Consider the following 22,472-nt stretch of genomic DNA (forward strand, 5'->3'; position numbering starts at 1 on the left):
GAGGAGTCTGTAAATCCTCAGCATTATTTGCTTGACTACTTCCTATGAGTAAAACCATGTTTAGTTCTTAATAGACTTTCAAAAAATCAGCAGTAGTTTGTTCTAATGTGGTTAAACATTTTTCAAAGTATCTTCTAAAACTGGTCAATGCATATCACTGGACATTTTTTTCACTGTGTGTTGTCAAATATTTTGTTGTGTTTTTGTTCAATTCCACAGACAGCCTAGCAGCCATGGGTAGGAAAATTATTAGCATTTGTGGAAGAATAATTAGATAACCTGCTGCTGTCATTGCTTATGTGCAGCTTTTGCCCAGCATACAAAAGGATTGCTTTTTAATAATGTACTTGCTGTAGATATTATCAGCCAAGAATGGGCAGAATCATGGGAGTTAGTATGTACACAGTACACATAGATGGAAAAGATATCATGAGCAGCAAGAAAGGTATTTTCTCACCCCATTGGTCAATAAAAATGTATTTTCACCTTTTTCATGATCTAAGTTCTTGGATTAATTTAGTTCCATTGATCTTACATAAACCGACAAAGTTAATTGATCAGCAACTATCGTCGCTCTGATCTGTGCCTTTCTCGTTTTGCCCACTGGAGTTCTTAAGGTAATGAGCAACAAGCCCGTGATAACTCGATACAGCGCGTCTCATAGGCGCCAGACTGCCAGGCGCAAAATCCATCTCTTGTTTACAATGGTGTTGACACTACCGCTCACGTCACCGTGTAAAAAGGCAACCAAATGGCATTCTTCTTTTGTCGATTTACGTTGAATTTTTGCAACAGTTTGACGTTTTTTTGAACTTTGTGAACGAGTTGAAGGATTTGCAAAATACCACAAAACTGTACGTTTTCGTTACGGTTGGTTGTGTTTCAACTCATTGTAACTCTTCATATTTCTATCCCCTGTTCAACTAATCATATTTCTTTGATGTGTATCTGGCTTGCATATCTTGAACTATGAAATATTGTAAGTGAATTGGCGTCGTTGTACCTTTACAATAGTTCTGTATGTCGAATTATTTTGAGATTGGCTTTTTCGTTTAGTTCAAGTTCACCGGTAACAAAAGTGATCTTTATTATTGTATCTCTAATTTTGGTAAAGAAAAGATTCACAGAAAGGTAAAACGAATATTGCGGAAACGATTTCTGCAGTGGATTGACCGACCCCTAAACTGGGACTAGCTCTGACCTCTAAAACCTTCTGACCAAAGTAAATTGCAAAGCTGTGATGAAACATAGCTAGAGGCTATTGATTGGGCAAATGAAGGTTGCATGGGAAAGGTTTCAGAATGTTGCATGCCACTCAATAGATCTATATTTAAGATTTGATATATTCATTAAATGTCAGCTCGAACCGGGAGTTTTTGACGCCGTGGACAGCTAAATCTTACAATGCTGTATGCTTGTGTCTAGGGGCTCAGTTTGCGTACGCAAGATAATTTACTTGAAAATGAAATTTAATTGCTGACATCAGTTTGTTCGTATCACGTGTTATGGTGGAAAAGGAAGCCTGTGTTTGTTTGATGGATAAATTCTGTGTAATATAACGCGGCTTAAAAAGCTTGCCATTGTGCATGTTCAAAAAGGCTCTTGTCCTTTCACAGACGACAAACTCTGTGGCTTTCAAAAAGCTGATTTCAGGGCGGTTTGTCGCGACATGTTGGCAAACTGTCAGCATTAAGATAGTTTTTGTTTCGCCTCAGTTATAGAAAATTTTCATTTTTTTATGTAAATTTAACATTTCAACACATTTGTAGGCAAAAAGTAGACTCGATTTACTTTCTTTTTTTGGTGCTTCGTTTTTCCGGCAGAATCGTATCAACCTGCGGGCCCAACACGTTCACGAGCAACATTGCTTTTCCAACACTCATGCCGATATTTACAATGAAAAATGTTATTTCATTGCAACTGCGAGTAAATCACTTAGCGAGCAATACCCGTTCTGTTTACATTCATTCGACGTTTGCGAACGTTGAATTTGGTCTGATTAATCACACCATTGATTAAGTATCCTAGAGGCACAACCTGGGTTATTCATTCGCGTTGATCGAAACGAAATTTCCTTTCGAGTTTCCTTCGAGATGAAAGGTTAAGGCGCTTTAACAAAGAACATTGCGTCGGAATAGAAATATTTCAAAGTAATTTTATTTCAAACAAACGTATTAACTATTTATGAACTGTTAAACGTTATTTTGGCAAACAATGCATGGTAAGTGGTGTATTTTTTTTTCTTGCTAGTTCCCGTTGCTAAAATCAAATCTTCCTGCTTGACTTCGATTTTCAATAAATGAGTGTTTCCAGTTTCCCGACAATCAGAATTAGTTTATTTGTCATATACCACGAACATAAGAATAATAAGAGATATGCCATAAACTATTATGTACCATATGACGAGGAGACAGCGAAAAGACCAGTTGGTCATCGGGTCAGCTGCCACCTCACGATAAATGATGAAAATAACACACTCTTTAAATATGGTTGATCAATACACAAGAAAGAAAACAAAATCCAAGATATCAATTGACAATTATAACACGTAAAAAATCATCTCGAAATTTAAAAAAAAATAAGAACGGCTAAAGTGAAAAGTATATTTTGTAATTATTTTGCTAACTTTGTTCTTGAGAGTTGTTTTTAGGTTCTGAAAATCTACTTGTCCTGCGCCATATCAGAAATTTGTTTTAACTCTGCTGGTTCGACGCCATTAAATGTGAAATAAATGCAATAATAAAAGGAATTGTTTACCTGAGATTAGTATTTCTCGTTTTTACGTCTTCAGCTTCAAGAACTTCACGTCAGCAATGATTTAACGACGTGACTTTCCCACCAAACAAACTATAGTAGTACGGCTTCCAACCTATTCCCATGTTGCCATGAAGTCATACTAGAAAGCCAATGCATATTAAATATAATGACATATAATTTTATGGCTACGAAATGGCTGAGCTAATTAAGCACTTTCTGGCGTGTTTTGAATACGTCTAGACTTTCAGTCTGCATTTTAAGTTACGCAGAAGACGCAAAGACGTTATACTTGAATTAATTCCATTTCGAAAACTTCAGTGTCTGCCTAATTACTTTATATATGGAGTTGAATTGCATGTGATGGCTTCAAAAAGGCGTCGGAAGCTATTGGAGCAATACCCGATCGATTGTTCCGCTTTTCTCTTATTTAATTCAGATAAATTGAAACATATCGTTCAAACCTTTTCTATTGGAGCTTTGTTGAGGATATCTGACCTACACTGCAAAAAGGTTGCACCTCATCTCCAACAGTTGTCTTTTACTTTTATCAAATCGTTTCAATGTTCCCAGACTTTAGTTTGGGGTCCTACATGGCAACAAAATCTAAAATCTTTAGTTTTTTCCACGAATTAACGTTTGATTGCAGATGTCGCAGAAAGGTCTGATTTGTCATTAGAGTCAACTATCTTCCGCATTGCTTTGGTAGTATGACGAAACTCGTTTAATTTTTATTGTTTTGCAAAAAGGCGATTTAGAGTGATGGCAATGGTGAGCAACTAAGCATAGATCAATCTGCGTGTTTTCTATCGAGATTTAATTGCGAGTGTTTATCTCATGTAACCAACTTACTAATCTTAAACTGCATGATGAAGACAGACATATAGACGACATACCTCGAAATGAAAATTACCAGTGTAAAAACCTTATGATACGTGCCAGGTTTGAATTGATAAAAAATTGGGTGGAGGTCTCGAAACCAGGGATCATCGGCGGAATAGAAATAAAGTTTTTATTTCCAGGGGTGAGCGAAGGGTAATTGAGAAAAATAAACCGTACCTAATGCTTTTGATTTATTACATACTCAAATGCAGGCTAGACAAAATGTGGTTGTAATGTTGCAGAGGCTGAGGTTGAAGGGATCTGGTGAAAAAGCTTGCCAAAGTGAAAATGTCTACTCTTTCTTTTTTTTCAAGCTGAACACGCATGCTGTTCAGACAAGCCCTTGGACCTGCGTCAAGAAAACAATTTATTTACCTTGACTTCATAAGGATCGAGGAAAAACTTCAACGAAGACTGATTGTTTATGATGGATAGACAAAAATAACTAATGGTCGATTTTCAAATCACTTTATTCCAACATTTATCATTAGCTACCCTTGCTGTACTTGTACTAATGACCCACCTAGCGTCCTAGCCAGTAAATCCGTCATTTTAAAGGAAAATTTGCTAGCTGAGTTTGCGGCAACTGGCAATTCAGTCTTTTTACATTAATTCGACGACTGCAGAATGTAGAAAAAGAACAGGTCGTTAGATTAGTTCTTGGATGAATTTTGATTGATTTTACATGTCTCCCATAACAACTGGATGTGAAATCAAATGTTTAATTCTATTCAATTAGAACAGTTTTGAGCGCCTTTCTGGCGTCGGAGTAATTATTGTCCTATTGTGGCACTGCTTCTTAGGCGTACCGCTTTGTCTAAACTTCACTTAAATCTAAACCTGAGGTCAATGAATAACTATATCAAAGAAATGTAATAATACGTTGCATTTGCGTGGCAATGCAGTACGTGCATTTTGACCATTATTTTCTTTCAATTTTTAGCATAAGCTAATTAGAAATTTAATAGGTTAAGTGTATTAGGAATATTAAGCATGGCAGTAAAATTTGATTAAAAAAATGGACGACTCAAGCCTATTAGACAATCCTTCAATTCCAACAGGAGCTATCTTCTGCAGATGCCTGAATGTCTGTCCTGATGGCAAAGACAATTCGACATGTCTGCTGGCTGAATTAGGTAACTGCCATTGAAATGGTGTTCTAATACAGTTTTAAAGCACGCTATTTCAACGTATTTGTCTTCTGTTTTACTTCTACTCCGTCATAAAACTATGCAGTTGTGCTTTATGACGTTTTTTTTTAAAACTATTTTTTGTTTTTGCCTTGAATAATTTTATATCTTTGAACTGATGTGAAAAGTTATCCAAAAAAATTCGGTCTGAAATACTTTGATCTGTCTTCTTGGTGTCCATGCAGTTTTTTGTTTGTCGTATCCAGGCTTACACCCGGTGGTTGAAGATTTAGATTAAGTGGACGGGAAGGCAAGGAAGCCAATCTTCGTGTACACCTTCAGGCGTGCCTTTAGTTTAAGTGTCCTGCCACAGACACAGCCGCATGCTCTCGAGCGGTGTCGAACCGGCGCCCTTTCGATTGCCGTTCAAGGGTTCTCACCACTCGGCTATGCAGTGATGTTATGCCTGTAAATAGATCAATATGGATTACCAACGCCAAGTGCAAATAATCAAAAGTTACTTCCAAATACGTTGCTTAACGTTGTTTTTGCATTCTTTGCAGGAAAATGCTTCAAATCCATTGAAATAAACGAGGATGGAGAGACTGAGGTGCGAGCGGGATGCTTGGGCTCCCAAAAGGAGTACATCGATCAGTGCAACGTAAGACTTTAACTCATCATTGCTGGCGTATTTATTTTTCGTAACACTTCTTGGGGAATAGGACCAGATTTAGAATATTTTTAGGGTGGGAACGCCACACTACCGCAACATGGTTTCGAATGTTTCGATACAAGAAGAAATAAAGCCAAGACTCAAGCTTAAAAGCGCCAGATTTTAGCTTTAAGGGCTTAAAGGACGAGCACTACTTGCAGATGCATGCAAGTGGGAGGTTGTGAAAAACTCTTGTTTGCTGTGCTCAGGGTTTTTGATTTTTTGAAGTTTTTTCTCATATTTGAAGTTTTTTTTCAGGGTTTTTGATTTTTCAAAACTGGTTTAAGAACTATGTGTGAAATTTTGACTTTTTTTAATACAAAATTCAACGTCTTCAGAAGTATAAGTTACTTGTAGTATGTAGCTTTTCTGCAGTCACGGAACATTTACACTCGTTGATGAGCTGTGATTCTTGCCTCTTGTATGCATCGACTACTAACCTACGATCATGCAATGTCATTGGCTTAATTGTCAATTGTTTTCATGTGTGTCAACTGTCAGTCAACCTGAACACTTTATTTTCATCTCAAAGATTCGTTTCTGTATTTGTACATCACAGTTTATTGGTTTTTTCATCTCGGCTTAAGTTTCACAATTGGTTGTTCTGCTAGTGGAAATAGAGTGATGGTTTCATTGCAGCCTACGAGGTCGCATTCCTGTCTATTAATTAACCAACCTCTTTCAGCCTTAATTTTAGTTATATATATGTTTATGACTCGACAAGTGATATACGAGGTGGTATAGTAAAATCCTATTACCGTGGCAAGTGGCATCCTTCGTTGATATTTAAACAACTTTTATAACCTGCCACTTAATGTCCATCGTAGAATCAATCTATTGTTTTCTATTTGTGCAGAATCTGGCAGATCCAGACTTTTATTCACCGACTGAGCTGAAATGTTGCAACAACGTAACTCTATGCAATGACTACCTCGATGTTCGTCTTCCTTCATCACCCACTCCAGCTCCTGGTGAAAACGACGGTATGGTTGTAGCCTCCTTGAAAATGTTGCTTGTGCTACCACAACAATCTTAGATTAGAGCATGCATATCGAGGTGAAGAATATGAATCGTATCAAATAAAAGTATTTCGAACCCTATTTGGCATTTCAAGTTCGACGCCAGTCCTAGAATTGAAGAAAACACAATATCACACATCATCTCACCCATTTAGTATGCTGTATAGTGTACATGTTATCAATACATAAGTTAATATACACTTCTTGGCCTGTGTTAGGAGATATTTAATTTCTGTTGATTTTTGCAGCTTTAAAATTCTCAGACTTTTACATCTTGTATGTAGTAGTTGTAGTAGTAGTCCAGTTTTAATCCGGTGATGTCCCCGTTACCGAGATATCTATTAAAATGTAGAATAAAGTTGTTTCCTGCAAGTTATCTGTTTTTACCAACTGAATTATTTTCCAGGGCAACAACAGACCATCCAGATTGTAATTGTTTTCACAGTCGCAATACTGGTGCTCATATTTGGAACCGTCATTACCGCCTACTGCTGCGTGTAAGTAGACAGCATTTGCTTAATCTCATGCACGATACAAAAATTTTAAATGACCTTGTGTCGAAAAATTTACACAAATCTTTCAATTTGTTCTGAAAATGTTTTCATTGTCGCAATTTTGTTCGTTTTGTTTCAAGATGTGCAATTGCGTTCGTCTTTCTCTTCTAACAACTACATTCGATATTAAATTTGTTGATGGCAATGTCAGCATGTTATTTCACAACGTGCAGATAATGCTTCCCTGCATTGCTTGAACTGTTTTGTTAGCGCAAAATTTAATATAAAAATATTCTTTCGTTGTCCTGCACTGCTGCTATTTATGACGTTGTTTTTATACCATGCCGGTTAGAAAATTGCTAAGGTACCCGCTGATAACCTCAAAGCAACATTGGCTCTTTTACATCATGAACAATTTAGTTGACATCAGTCGTGAGGGTCCATGAAAAACTGACAGCATTAGGCACTACCATCGAATGCACATGCACAGAAAAAAATTATAACCCAACATTGTTAAAAAATTGTGTTCAACATCATGTAGATTGTAGATCTGTTGAGCGTTCCGATAATTTCTCTTTGTAAAGATGAAACTTTTTTCTACGTTGTGCAGCAACGGGACTTAGACTACCACGTGGTGAAATTTAAGGAAAGGATTTGTGATATTAGTCACCCTTTGTCTATTGAAGTGATTTCTTTTGACATTTAGCAGAAGGCTAAGTAATGATTAACGTGTGTGAGAGCGGAGGTGGAATTGTACATTGACATACGCCTTTCCGGTTTTGCATTCTCTTTCTATTTGTCTACCCTGTTTCTCAAGAGCGCTTTGATTTTAAAAGATGTTTTTTTCTTTGGCATCACATTGTCCTTGCATGGTTTGAAAACCCTTGAAGTTACTTCGTTTGCTTCTGAATCTTTGCTTCATTTTCTGAATCCTTAACACAGAAGATTCCGTCCGCTCATGTTCAAACATTGAGTTATCTGCTCTTTCGACATAATCTCTTATGGTCGGCGTCAAGGAGGGAATTTTCTGGCATATTCTGTGATGAGTGACCCCGTGGTTGAGGGGGTCTGCTACTATTCGGCGAGTCCGATTCGGCGAGTCCGATTCGACTAGTCCGATTCGGCGAGTTCCCTATTCGGCGAGAGCCTTTTTCGGCGAGTGCCCTATTCGGCGAGTTTTTGAAATTTGTTAAAGGAAATTATCGGATGCCGTAGCCCAGTTATCCCGACCAGCAAAAATTGCCGTTTTTACATCGTTTTAACGTCGCTAAATGTTGAAATCGTGTAGAAAAGAGAACTTTGCTGACTAGGATACGTTGAAGCTGAGAAACATTCACAGAAGCCTTTCGAATTGTTCCAAGAACCCATTTAGCATAACATTTCATTTGTACATTGATTCAACGTCTGAATACATTATCTTAAAAATGCAACGTATCGTAGGGCTTCTGTGAATGTTTTTCAGTTTCAACGTATCCTAGTCAGCAAAGTTCTCTTTTCTACACGATTTCAACGTTTAGCGACCTTAAAACGATAGGCCACACATTTGGTTAGCCTTTTTATTCTGTTACTACAATGTAAAAATGAACTGTTAGGCTAACTGGGTTCTTGGAACAAATTTTTGCTGGTCGGGATAACTAGGCTACGGTACCCGATAATTTCCTTTCAATCTAAGCTGTAGGTCACACATTTGTTGATCCAAACTAATCATTTTAACTATTCAAAAGTACTAACTTATAGACATAAACATGATTTTTTTTGTAACATTGTCTTTGTTTTATTTTCCCTTCATATCTTAAATTTTTCTGAAGGTGTTGCGACCGTGCCAAATTTCTTTCAACTCAATAACTTACTTCGGTCACAAGCACGTTTTAACTTCGCGTTTTGTCGCTTCTACCTTTTTCTCGACCTTTGCTATGTTGACGTGTATTGTTTTTGATATGATGGTCAAAAATAAAAATAACTGAACTGACATGACGAATTTTAATTTAATAGTTCAAACATTTTATTTTTATTCCTTTCTGCACGATTTAAACGTTTAGCGATGTTAAAACGATGTAAAAACGGCAATTGTAATTAGGCTACGGTACCCAATAATTTCATTTTAAAAATTTCAAAAACTCGCCGAATAGGGCACTCGCCGAAAAAGGCTCTCGCCGAATAGGGAACTCGCCGAATCGGACTAGTCGAATCGGACTCGCCGAATCGGACTCGCCGAAACGGGCCATTCCGTGGTTGAGGTGGCATGGTATGGATGGTTGAAGGCGTGGTTGTTCCAAGTTGTCTTAGAGCAGGATTTGCGCGTTATCCCTTATCCTTCACCTAATGATCGCCTTGGGTGACTTCACTTGTGTCTATTGGCCCATGATTTACTAAACAATTTCTAGCTTTCAGCTCTGGCTCACCTCTCCAGAACTGTACGTTTGGAAGCGGAATGGCCCGTTTCGGTGAGTCCAATCCCTATTCGGTGATTTTTTCAATTTTTTTTTTTTAATTATTGAGTACCGTAGCCTAATTATCATTGCCGTTTTAAGGTTAGGGGTTAGAGGTTAGGAACTCACCCAATCGGACTCACCGAATAGTAGCAGACCCTTTAGAAGCCCCTTACAGGAAATGGAAACTACGAAAGGAAAACCTTTAGTTTTGTCAAGCAATACTTAATTACGTAACCACAAAACATAGATTCTTCAGTATAAGTCGGTGACTACCTTGTCACGGTGTTTGTATACAAAGGACGTGGTGTGTAGCTGCAAACTTGCGCCGTAATTGAGCTGCCAATCATTGCACTCCTGTTTGTTTTGCTTTTTTGGTGTAGCCTTTTAAGTAGCAAGAACCTGAATGTGGTTTTCGTAATTCACAAACACCTTAAAATTTACTGATGCTGTGCTGGCCTGATTGGTTTGATGTTATACATTGACCCATGTCATCAGAGGCTTAGCAATGCAGAGGACAAATTCCACGCTAAAACGTCTCACAACACAAATTGTCGAAGCAATGCAAAAAGCAAATTTTGGGCACCAGACCAAGTATAGGAAGCGTTTTTCAACTCGACTTAAATCCAACGCAATATTCTAGTAAAGTGATTATATAACATAAAATCGCTTTCGTTGTATCGTCAAGGTTAGCAGGATCACTGCACCTGTTTAACGTTTTCGAATGTTACTTTGTAAGACGGCTACTACCTGTTTTATGAATTGCAATGCTTTGCGTGAGAATATAGTTTTCCTTTATAAACTGCAGTTTCAACGCGTAGCCACGTTGGTGCTATTAATCAAAGGCAATTTTGTCGGTCAGGATGGACCACCATGCCTACTACACTTTCACGAGTAATGTTATAATTGCTATTCTGACTCATTACCTCAACTTGGTCAAGCTCTTGGCTTATTGTTATATCACTGTCGGTATAATCAAGTCGGATTAAACTTACAACATTTTACAGAACGTCTCCTTTTGTAATGACAAACAAGTCTTTGACCTTGGTCGGAGAAGCATCCCTATCACAAAATTCGTCATTTTGCATTGATTCAACGTATACAAACGTTGAATAAATGTGAAAAGGACTGGATTTTTTACCTGAGATTAAAACGATTGCACCGAAATAGAAAAGTGATCAATTGGTAAATTGTGGTTAATTTGTTTGAAGTGCTGCTTTTGGGTTGAAGCGAACAGTTCAACGGATCCGAACATTAGCGATAATCTTCTCCATGACCACGTCGAATAAAAAGCGGTGGAAGAGCTTAATTGTACCGCACTTGACAGAAGATTTACAAATATTATACTTTCAAGTAAATTTGTTAATTTCTAATTCAGCCCTTGCAATTAGTCGATCGTATGTTGGTGCAATTACTGAAAAGCTTGGGTGTTCATCAGGACAATTATCGTTTCTGGTTGGTATGATTACGAATTGATGGAGGTCTTTGACCATTGAAACCTATCAGGTTATTATTTAGGCCACTTGAATAGGCTTAGAGACCCTAGAGCAGTGCTTGTCGCTGATTTTATACTGTACTACAATGTACACCCCAGGGTTACCAAAACTTTGTAGGCATGGACCTTATGTATATTGTATACCTATATGGTTGGTTTTGCCTTGTGATTTGTGCTTGTGTGCACGCTATGAAGTTTAATTCATCTTATAAACTGCTTTTTGTGCATGGCATGTATTGCCACTGAGGCGCTTAGTCTTTTATCAAGGGGTAGGGCTGTAAATGGTATAAATCAGAAAGGTTTTTGCAAGTATTAGATTTTTATCTTGGGGAAACGAATATTGACTTGAAGATGCCTTGTTCAATCTCAACGCTATCAAACATTTGAACAACGTAAAATATTGAAGGAACTCAGTGTGGTATTACGCCCGCGGCTGACAAACATGGAGCTTATTTTGAGTTGTTGCTTGAGTCAACATCTATTCTAATTGCATGGGCTTCCACTGCATGTAATTTTCAGTAGCTTTCTCCTCTAGAAACGTTTAACTAATGAAAAAAGATGGAATCTTTTGGATGCCTTGTCATTGTCAGTTTCCAGACTCACAACGACTGTCATTTAGATGCGAAAACTCACGTGCTTCCGCAAACAATGCCTCTTGCAGGTGTTCGACTTGTAATGCGAAATTTTGACAAAGGATCTTGAATTAGCACATTCAAGTTTTTCGAATGGTTTTCTTTCATTCCAAAAAAATGATAGAATTTTCTAATAAAACCTAGGCTAAGGGTGACTTTGTCCAGTGAAGTGTAGATGCTTTCATATGTAATGTAACATCAATTGTATGTTTAGTCATCAGCAAATTATCTTCTCAGAGCAGCACAGGTGGTCACACAGGTGCACATCTACACAAGAACCCATTAAAATGTTTCTTTTCCTGCGTCATTAAAAGTGATAGGAACTCAGCTACTTTTTTGTAACCCCAAGCGCTCGCACATCAAGTCAATCTTCCCAAACGTCAAATGATAGAAAAATGTAATTTTGCTTTTAACAAGGATTGGTTTCATTCAAACAGCTTTTTGGTGTGGCTCTGTATTCATGTTGTTTCGTCCAAACAAGAGTGTCGTCGCAAACTGTCCATTTGGTAGTTTAGTTAGACAATAGGTTTCACACCATCTTAATTTGGTGTCTTTTGTTAATTCACGCCCATGTTAACTTCACTTCTTGTTTACCAATCGCTTAAAATCACTTAAAAGCGTTCTTAGGTTACAATTGGTGAGATCGTATGAAAACGACTGAACCCAGTCATACCATTAACTTTGCTGTGTATTGTATTCTTGGTTTACTTTTAAGAATGACGTTTTCATCATTGAATGTTGAAAAACGACAAGACAAAGAGCAAGATTTTTGTCACCCCCGTCTTGCTTCAGCTAGTAACATTGAACCTTTTTACAATGTTTCAACGCATGCAGACGTTAAATCAATGGAAAAGGGATCAATTTTGATAGCCGAGGTAGGAATGGTTCCTTTTTACAATTAAACAATTTTGCTTGCTGGGAAGATATACGTTGCTACACCCCAGACTGCAAGTTTGTCGATTTTGACATTGATTCAACGTCTGTAGACGTTAAATCGATGTAAAAAATGGACTGATTTGCTCTCTGGGATGTTATGAGTCACGTTAATTATTTCAGTTGAAAGCGTGTTGCTTGTGCGATGAAGTTATTGTTGTATGTCTCCAAGATTTATCATCTTTTCAACTGACAATTGTCTGATCAAAATGTTCCACTTTCAGGACGAAACAAAGAGAAAGGAAAAGAAAACGTCAAATCGAGGATGAAAATGAACGCGTCGGTTGCCCCGAGATTTACGGAGATCCCAGACATTGTAGAGGAGCCGGAAGACACAGAGGAATCGGTGACATGTTGGATGAGTGGTCATCACTCGCTGGTACATCTTCTGGTTCCGGGATGCCACTTCTCGCCCAGAGAACAATCTCGAAACAAATCGAAATCATACGCGAGATTGGCTGCGGACGATACGGAACGGTTAGCATTTGTTCTATGTTTTAAAATCATTTCTACCTATACCACACTGAGATCTGGTGTATTTATCAAACTATACAGATCTTTTTAACGTTGTTTTAATAAACCGCGTGCATACAATCGATCAATATGTCAAGAAAAAAATCAACGTTTATATAAAGCTCAATCGTGTAGCCGTATTGGCGGCTCAAAGCTCTACTGCTACAGCTATTGTTATTTTTTCGAAGCATACTTTTCAATTGACGTCGAAAAGGCACTTCTCCTGCGACGTATTTGGCCAATTCTTTCACCGCTTTGCCAGAGCGGCGCCTCGCTACCAGCTTATGACATGTCAAACTGGATCTATGGGCGAAATGGCATAATCGCACTACGCTTGAAATTGTGGTTCTTATTTCACATTGGTCGCATTGGCTTTTCACTTCTGTAATTTTGTGTATGAGTACGCGGGATCTTAAGCTGTTCATTGAAAACTTTCTTATGTTTCAATTTCTTAAGTGACATTATCAGTTTATTTAAATTTTAATGAGTAACAATGGCTGTACTGCTTTACTTGGTTCACCTTCGAAAACCAAAACTGACAGAAAGACGTATGTGGCCATTGACTTGTGTTAGCCTCTTACACCTGTGAACTGTGAAGGGTTGCTTACATTCTCCTGGCATTGTACTCATGACAAATTTATGTGTCATCTGCAATCGAGTTGTGTTAAAGTCGCTTAAGAGTTTCAAACATCTTCCCAGACAACAAATCAATGTAAAAAACGATTGATTTGCTGTCTGGTTTGTTTGGCTCTGAACTGCTATGTCCTGAAAGGTGATGCTTGGAAAATGGCGGGACGAAAATGTCGCTCTGAAAATATTCAATACAACAGACGAGGATAGCTGGCGTCGCGAAACCGAGATCTATCAAACAGTGATGCTGCGGCATGAGAATATCTTGGGTGAGAAAAATACTTGAAACCTTTGTGTTCGCTGTGGTCGCCTACGTGTTATCGTGATTGAATAATAACAGGATTGTGGGTTCATCATCAGCAATTACTTCTAATTCAACTTAGACACTCTATTTCGTACATTGTTACGTACTTTTTTTTTTAGTGTACCAGCATGTTTTGTGACTTGAAAACTTTGTATGTTTGTTTCGCAGCCAGAAAGTTCATCATTTTCTACGTCTGAAGACATTGAATCAATTTAAAAGCTGTAGTGACCCTGTCTAACGTGATTGGTGTGATAGAAATAATATCAAAAACCAAATTGCACCTTGTCAGGTTGCATCCTGTGAGCTTCTAACTGTAGTGTTTGTTCCTTATTAACTTTCGATTTTATTCAACCGTGGCTCCACACTCAGCAATTATACTAATTATTCATGGAGACTGTCTGCTGGACAGTCTTAAATGCTTTTTCAAAAGTGGTTCAAAAACTATATTTGTTATATGAAACCTTCGCTATTCGGAGTCTCTTCAACGTTATTCTTATGCAATTTTAGATATCAGACAACCCAAACTGCAATTTTATTTTTTTTGCCACGTTGGAACGATGCAAGTTTTGCTGACTGTGAAATCGATTTGTGCGCTTACAATTTTGAATCTTTCTGGTTTGATCAAATGCCATACGAGTGTCACAGACAGCAAATCAGACTTTTCTACATCATTGCAGACGTTAAATCAGTGTTAAAAACGATTTTGCTCACTGGGATACATCTCATGAGGATTGATTTTTTTAAAGGAACTTTTACATTACGATCTTCGTCTTCATTAAAAATATGTCTAAGCTTTGCTGACGACATTCTCACACAACCATATTTGCCCCTAGGTTTCATTGCCGCTGACATATCCGCTCCCAGTTCCTGGACACAAATGTACCTGATAACTGAATACCACGAGCGAGGGTCTCTTTTCGATTACCTGCAAACCAAGGTGCTGGACGTATCGGAAGCCATCAAGCTGGCCTACACGGCTTGCTGCGGTAAATGTCATTCGATTGCTTGAGGAAATATGTGATTCTTTTAGTGAGAAAATTTCTGCTTGAAGTTTAATCCTATCAGTTGGCCGTACTTGTTACCCTGCTGGAAAATGTCACCTCTTTTTACATAATGTTAACGTCTAGCGACGTCAAAACGATTTAAAAATAGCAATTTATCCTCACTGGGAGGCTAGATTTTCATAACTCGCACCAGTGCAAGCATCGCATCAAGATAAACTGTGATTCACGGACTGTATGCTTTTGCAACTTTTCTACTGTAGTATGTGACTTAAATATAAGATTCTGCTGATCGATAAAAAATACTTTCCCCTGAAGAACTTACCTCAAAAGAAGCGGCCATACTAACCAATAAGGTAATCGCTGATCATTACCCTCCAGTGCTCTTCATCCTTTTTTTTCGTGATATTTTTTTTTAATAATATGTCAAGAGCTTTGTACAGTATACTGTATATACCTTACAAATGGAAATATTCAATTGCGCTTTGAAAAAATTCAGTTCTAAACAAGTGGTGTTACCCAGGTCTCGCCCACCTGCATACGGAGATCACCGGAACTCAGGGAAAGCCCGCCATCGCTCATCGTGACGTCAAATCGAAGAATATCTTGGTGAAGCGAGATGGCCAGTGTTGCATTGCCGACATGGGGCTGGCTGTCCGATACTCCAGGTTTGCCTCATTACTTTATCATCGGCTGTTGACTTTTTAGATAGCATTTTCCGTTGCTAATCTATGAAAGTCAACACAACTGAATGCAGTAATGTACAGTAGCAATCTTCATATTGATAAAGTAACCGCATGGGAAGTAATCATTAACCAGTTTGTCAATCACTTTACCTGCAGACCAAACGCCCGTTTTTACCTCTGCTATGGTACCAACGCAAAATATAGCTAATGCTAGAATATCTCATGATTTGCTTGCGATTTAAGGAAACAATCATTGTTTACATACAAATGTACAGCTCATTGAACTCCTTTGTGTACCATGTCTGTTCCTGGCTTAGGCGTTCATACATATCTCTTTCCATTTATCCAGGTATGGTTCTTGCAAGAAAAGGATATTCTTACAACCCTAACCCAGCACCTCATTGATCTTAATATGGCTCATTAGCCTTACAGTTAACGTCCCCGCCTTTAAACTTGTAGATGTCGGTTCGATACCTCTCGACGGCATTTTTTTTTAACAGACTTGACGGCAAAGTGGATCTCGGATCGTACGAACGTTCGCGAAGGCAGGGCACTAAACGTTACATGGCGCCCGAAGTGATCACCAAAAGTTACCACCCCGACTCTTTCGCCGCTTACAAGGCATCTGACGTGTACAGCTTCGCTTTAGTGATGTGGGAGATCGCCAATCGTACAGTTGTAAAAGGTACATTTTGTTGTTGAATACTTGCGAAAATGACGTTTTTTTAACATCAATTAACATGCCATGTGGCCAATGAAGCTAGCAAAAACTTTCTTTTTGGCATCGTTTTTACCTAAAAACGGCAACTTTTTGCTACCCGAGTATACAAAGTGATGAAGTGATAGGAAAAAGAATGTAATCTTTCAGCAGTGGTGAGCCCGTTTATAGACGTTTAAACAGTGTAAAAGTGCTCAATTTTGCGAACTGAGTGAAATGCACCTATCTTTTGCTCAGTCATCGCAGTTTGAACATTCGATCATACCACTAACAGTTGGAGTTAGATAGGTGAAATAGACGTTGTTATCGGAAACTCGCTTTTATCGCCGTTTTTTTTAAACGTTTTGACGCTTTTTACGTTAAATTTTTCTTTGCAAGTCTGTAGTCTGCACTGCTTGACTGGATCTGTGAAGTCAGACAGCATTTGTTATGAAAGTTTGTTTTTTTTCAATTTGAATCAAAAAGAACGATAGAACTTACTTTAGAAGGAATGTAAAAAGCCGAAATAAAGAAACTTAAACTGATTGTTTGTCAGGCGTTTCGAAAATTGCATTGCTTTCGTCCTCAGTGATAAAATTCAACAAAATTATTGTATTGATATTTTAACTCAAAACCTGTTATTTCAACTTTTCATAAAAATCGATACAGTAAAATTACAAAATGGCATTTAAACAACAACCGCAATTCCGTCGTCATTTGGATTTTAATTTACGTTGAAACAGTAGAAGGAGGCCACATTATTGCTCATTTTAAGAGCACTTAAGCCAACAAATCGAACGAGTTAAAATCGATATCTCACTTTTGATTGGATACTGTGACTGAGTTATCCATCATAACCTTTAGAGTTAAATCCTAACTGAATGCTTTATAAAACAGTTATCTTGCTATGTAAGTTACGTAATATTAACATTAGAAAGTGTTTGTTCAACTGGTGGTTAAAGAAAATAATTACTTCAACCATGTTTGTGTATTTGATGAAACTTCCCAGACAACAAAATTTGTGATTTTTACATTGATTCAAGGTCTGCAGACGTTGAATCAATGTAAAAATCACAAATTTTGTTTTCTGGATTACGAGCCATTTGTTCAAGTGGCTCACGCGTTACTGCTGCGTTAACTTTCATGGTTCTTCAAACGCTCTAACAGGAAGGTTGTTTTATTGGGATGGGGACCACACCTCAACCCAGCCATAAAATCGGTACTTTTTGCATTAATTTAACATGGACAGACGTTGAATTAGGTAAAAATGTTTCTGATGGAGATAGTCTGTTAGCCTTTGACTTTTGGCCTCAACATGATTTTTTTAGCATGAATAAACATGACCGAGACCCGCCTTAGGGCATAAATAACATCGTTTAGACTTTAAACACTCTTTCGGGAAACAGGCCCCTGTAGCCGCGTCTGAAGCAGCTAACATAAATTTTTAAAATTCTTGAATTGCATGTCCCACTCATATTGATTCAACGTCTGCACACGTTGAATTAATACAAAATTCGCTGATTTGCTGACTGAGGTCAGTACTGCTGTACCAGAATTGCTCACAAACATTTCTTCGCATGAAGTTTAGAAGAATTTAAAAGAAATTTTGGTTGTTGTCTTCACCTGGTTTGCATATTTGTCGTCCTGGCGCCGTTTTGTGTTTTACCTTTGTGGTTTCTTCCATGAATCTGCACGAACAACCTACACGGTCAGAAATTGCCAAAAAGTCGGTGATCGTGGGCCTCGATTTCAACGTAGAATTATATGTAATCTTACCCAGGTAATGGCAAAAAAGGGTTCTGCTCAGGAAAGAAAAATTTAGAGATCAAAGAAGAGATGGCTATAATTGGTGAGAAAAGACACCAAGGAAACTAGGTAAAATCGAACCTATCCACCGGGAAGCATGGTGAAAGGCCTGTAAATAATGGCAGGCCTCTGCTAGCTGTTACAAACGCCAAGCCTAACCAACTAAAGATGATGCAAATGAATGATAATGATTTCCTGACGTTGCGCGTGCTTTTTTAGCATGACTGAGCCTTTTTCTTGATGACAAAGAGCTTTCTAATATTCGTCTTCTTGCAGGCGTGGTGGATGCATATCACCAGCCCTACTATGACGTCGTCGGCAACGATCCAGACTTTGACGAGATGCGAAAAGTCGTCATTATTGAAAACATGCGACCAGAGATATTGCCGGAATGGACGGTGCATCGGGTGCGGTAGAAGTTGATATTGTTGCTTGGAGAATAACAGCCCAGATAGCAAATTAGTCGTTTTATACATTGATTCAACGTCTGCACGACAGATTTGCTATCTGGGAGTTTGATTTTGCAGATGCCAACCAAGACGTCAAATTCCAACGATTGTTAATAACTAATCGATTTGTTTGGTAGTTCTTATAGTGTAATCGACGGTTGTGTTTTCTTACTTCTGATTGACTAAACATAAATGCGAATTGTTGTGAACAAAAATTGAATGAAGGTAGTAGTTGCCGTCACTATACGTTTATTGTAATGGATAGGCTACGCATTTTTACGCATGTTTTTAAAATGTTTTTTATGAATTGCAAATAAACTTTTGAAATCGAAACTAATTTCACTCCTGTAACTCTAAATGCAGAAGTCGATACTTTGTTGTAAATAACTTCGCACAATCATGTTTTGTCGCAAATCTGGCCATTTTTATGTTGATTTAACGTTTGATACTCTTTAGGTCAACAACACTGAGTAAGTCATCCCGAATTGCGTAATGATGAGAAACTGTTTTTGCACAGGAGATGAATTCATATGTCACGACCATGCAAGAATGCTGGGTCAGTAAATTCGAGTCGCGATTGTCCATGCTTCGTGTTCGAAAGACATTCAACGCAATCAATGAGGGCAGAAGCCAGAAAGCTCAGGAAATGAGCGCTTCCAGTTCCGATAGCGATCGCAAACCGTCAGCGTCGTCCACTGCAAGCTCCCATTCGATTTCAACCAACAAACTCGAAGACAATTTAATTTTGCCCCATGAATTGTTGGTCAACGAGGAACGGCAACCGACTTTTATTGTTTGAGCAAAGTTGTCGAAACCCATCCAACAAAAATGCGTCATTTTTACATTGATTCAACGTCTGTAGTCGTTGAATCAATGTAAAAAAAGACGGATTTTCCTGTCTGGAAAACTGCACATCAAGATCCGCATGAAGGTAGATGCAAGGGATCTGAGAAGGAAAGGTAGAAAGTCAAAACGTTACATCGTCTACTATCCAGTTAACTAAAGTTGTATTTTTTTCGTTGATTCAACGTCTGTAGATGACGAAACAACGTGAAAAGGACCGATTGCTAGCTTGGCAGCTACCTTGTTTTATGTCAGAATTTGGTATGTTTGATGTAAAATGTTTTTTTTTTTTGAGACTACTATTTTTATTCTTTTATTTCCAAATCATGTTGTCAATGACGTATATTAACAAACTCGATCGTGATTGGTTTACTGTTATGAATGAATCAGCAATTCAGAGAGCTTCGAAACGAAGAAAAAATGATGACTCGTTCAAGAAATGCATTTTTACATTTTATCATGCTATTTAACTTAACCTCAATGAAATGCTTTAGAACGTTAATCTGATGTTAAAAAAACACATCAGAACCTGAGCGGTACAGTGTATCATGACTACGTTAAGAATTTACCTCACCCAAAAAGGTTTATTTTAACCTTTATTTACTTCTGACTTTTGCGTCTTGTTGAGAGCCCACTGCTCGGTCAAGAATGCTGTGTAAACTTCTTTGTTATGATTGAAATATTTCCAAAGGAATTGAGGACTTTTTTTCGATTGCAATCGCATCAACATTGCCTGGCTTTCTTGCTTCATTCACAGCAAAGACCCTGTGTGTGCGCATCAGGCCTAAAGCGTGTAGCCGTCTTTTCTGGTGTAAAATGGCTTGAGTAATAAGTTTCAAAGTTTTTCAATGTGCTTCAGATTTACCCCACAATGTTATGGGATCAGGGTTAACCTTTTAACTCAATCTCTCTCGTTTTTGCAGCTTATTCTTCAATGTGTTGGAGACATAGAAATCCTTGTGACTTAACTGCTCGTTTATGTTTACGTTTTTAAAAAAGTTTCGTTCACGTTTTTTTCTCGTTCATCTAACGCCTGCCGTGTTTACTGTCTCTGCGTGGAACATCTCGTGCGGATTGCTTCACTACGCACTAGTTTTGCATAGATGAGACGCAAAGACAAGCTTTGTGTTGTAAAGGTCTCTCACACATGGTAAGAGAATAACCATTTTCTCGTAACTCGACTGGATTTGTTGAACTCGCTGATCTTGAACCAGGCGGCATTGTTTCTTTTTTCCGATAAAATGCAATTTTACCGTTGCCCACAAGTAATAAAACGTATCCAGGACACTTTTGATTAAGTTCTTTGTCCGTGTTCCCCACTCGCATTATTAAAGTATTGATAATAACTTGATAGTTGCGCGAGTAGAAAAAAAAAATAACAGCAAGTGTTATAAAACCATGTTGCAATGACCTGTCGTGGTTTAACATCATAAAAAATTCGTCATTTACTTGATGTTAGGATCAGAAAAACTTCTCCACAGTCATGATCAACGTCAAAATGGTTCGCACAAAAATATAGAAACAAGACTGCGTTGCAAAACTTTGCTGTCGGTTAATTTGCTGTTTCATTTGCACAAATCAGCTTTCTGTCAATGTGCGCTGTAAAGTGAAAGCATTTCGAGTGTTATTAAACTTCATATATGATTTGGTGTCAGCTGCAAACCTGTGGCTGTTTTTCATTCCATTGGATAATAATTAGCTATACTTTGGCATCTGGTATCCTGACATTTGTGTTCACTGCTTCATCATCAGTTAGTCTTCTTAAACATCAGAAAACAAGTCACTCACCTTCCTAAAAACACAATTGGGTGTTCAACTGCTCATGCTAGTGTGTTGTAATGTTTTTCTGTATCGGCGACTTGGCTTGTGAGCCCATTCTGTGTGTTTTGTTAGGAGCAAGTGGTCGGGAAAATGTTCGTATCATTATGATTTATTTGTTTTTGTGCGAATTTCTTACATTCCTTCATTTCACTGTGCAGTAATTTCTCCAGTCTGCAACAGTTATTTGAAAAGTTAAACCTCGCATCGTTTGATGTATGTTTATCGTCCAACTCGTATATCAGCAGTTAATAAAAACCTTTGCATAGGGATATGCACAACTAAAGCAGGGGTTTCATCTGGAGATAAAGTTTCCCACGTGGTAAAGTTACACTTTTCAGTAGGGTATATTTTTGTAAGTACAAACCGTATGATTTTAACATTTTTGTTGTCAAATTTACCTTCAGAGAATGGGCGAGGGATAAACGAGGTTAAAAAGGTCGCAAATGCATAAGATGAGAATAACAGCATTGCCCCGTGTTTAACCATCGAGTGTTGAGAGCCCTGGTGCGACATTCGAAGGGGCGCTGATTCGACACCGCTCAAGAGCATGCGGTTGCAATTTGCTTGAAGGTGGACACGAGCATTGGCTTCCTTTCCACTTCGTCTAAATTTTCGATCGCCAATGAAATGCTGACGGTAAAAAAATGATTGAAATTTTACCTCCTTAAATGTCTAGCGTAAATAGTTGCCAACTAAGCGGTATAGAAACAAAAAGCACCATATCTGGACTAAACATAACTATTTGGGGTAAGACGTGATATTGAATACTGTATTTTACTGTTTTAATCAGCGAAAGTACGTCACACTCCCACAGTAAGCCAGTATTTGCAACGTCGCTGCACCAGTCAGCAATTCAGTTCCTTTTTACATTATGAAAAAGAAATGATTTACTGTGGTAATTCAACTCCTATTTATTCGGCGTTGTTTCAAGTTATGGCTCAATTATGACGCGGTACCACATTATTCGTTGATTGAACTCATTTCGTTGTAACGATGTTTCTTATCGCATATACAATGTGATCGTGTGCTATGTTGTTTGAAAACTCTGTGTGGTAGCAGAAGATTGAGTCATTGGTTTTTGACTTCTATCGCTCACTTTCATTCCTTCAGATTTTGTTTCGATAACTTCTCTCAGAATCATCAGAACACTTCAGTACCAGGTGCTTGGTATGCAGTTTGATGTCAAAGCATATTTTGGAAAGAGAATAAATTAGCTGATCCATGCATCCGATGATTTCAGTT

General features: G+C 38.0%; 1 protein-coding gene across 1 annotated transcript; it reads left to right on the forward strand.

Moving 5' to 3' along the window:
- Positions 1-4,583: 4,583 nt before the first annotated feature.
- Positions 4,584-20,890, forward strand: LOC145783078 (bone morphogenetic protein receptor type-1B-like). Its single transcript, XM_082594852.1, has 11 exons — positions 4,584-4,772; positions 5,330-5,427; positions 6,335-6,461; positions 6,904-6,994; positions 12,705-12,957; positions 13,766-13,892; positions 14,761-14,913; positions 15,452-15,596; positions 16,115-16,299; positions 18,394-18,524; positions 19,084-20,890. Exons 1-11 carry the CDS (start codon positions 4,655-4,657, stop codon positions 19,363-19,365), a joined length of 1,710 nt encoding a protein of 569 aa, XP_082450978.1. The 5' UTR covers positions 4,584-4,654; the 3' UTR covers positions 19,366-20,890.
- The last annotated feature ends 1,582 nt before the right edge of the window (positions 20,891-22,472 follow it).

Source organism: Aplidium turbinatum, chromosome 14 (assembly GCF_918807975.1).
Source record: "Aplidium turbinatum chromosome 14, kaAplTurb1.1, whole genome shotgun sequence".
NCBI classification, from domain to species: Eukaryota; Metazoa; Chordata; class Ascidiacea; order Aplousobranchia; family Polyclinidae; genus Aplidium; species Aplidium turbinatum.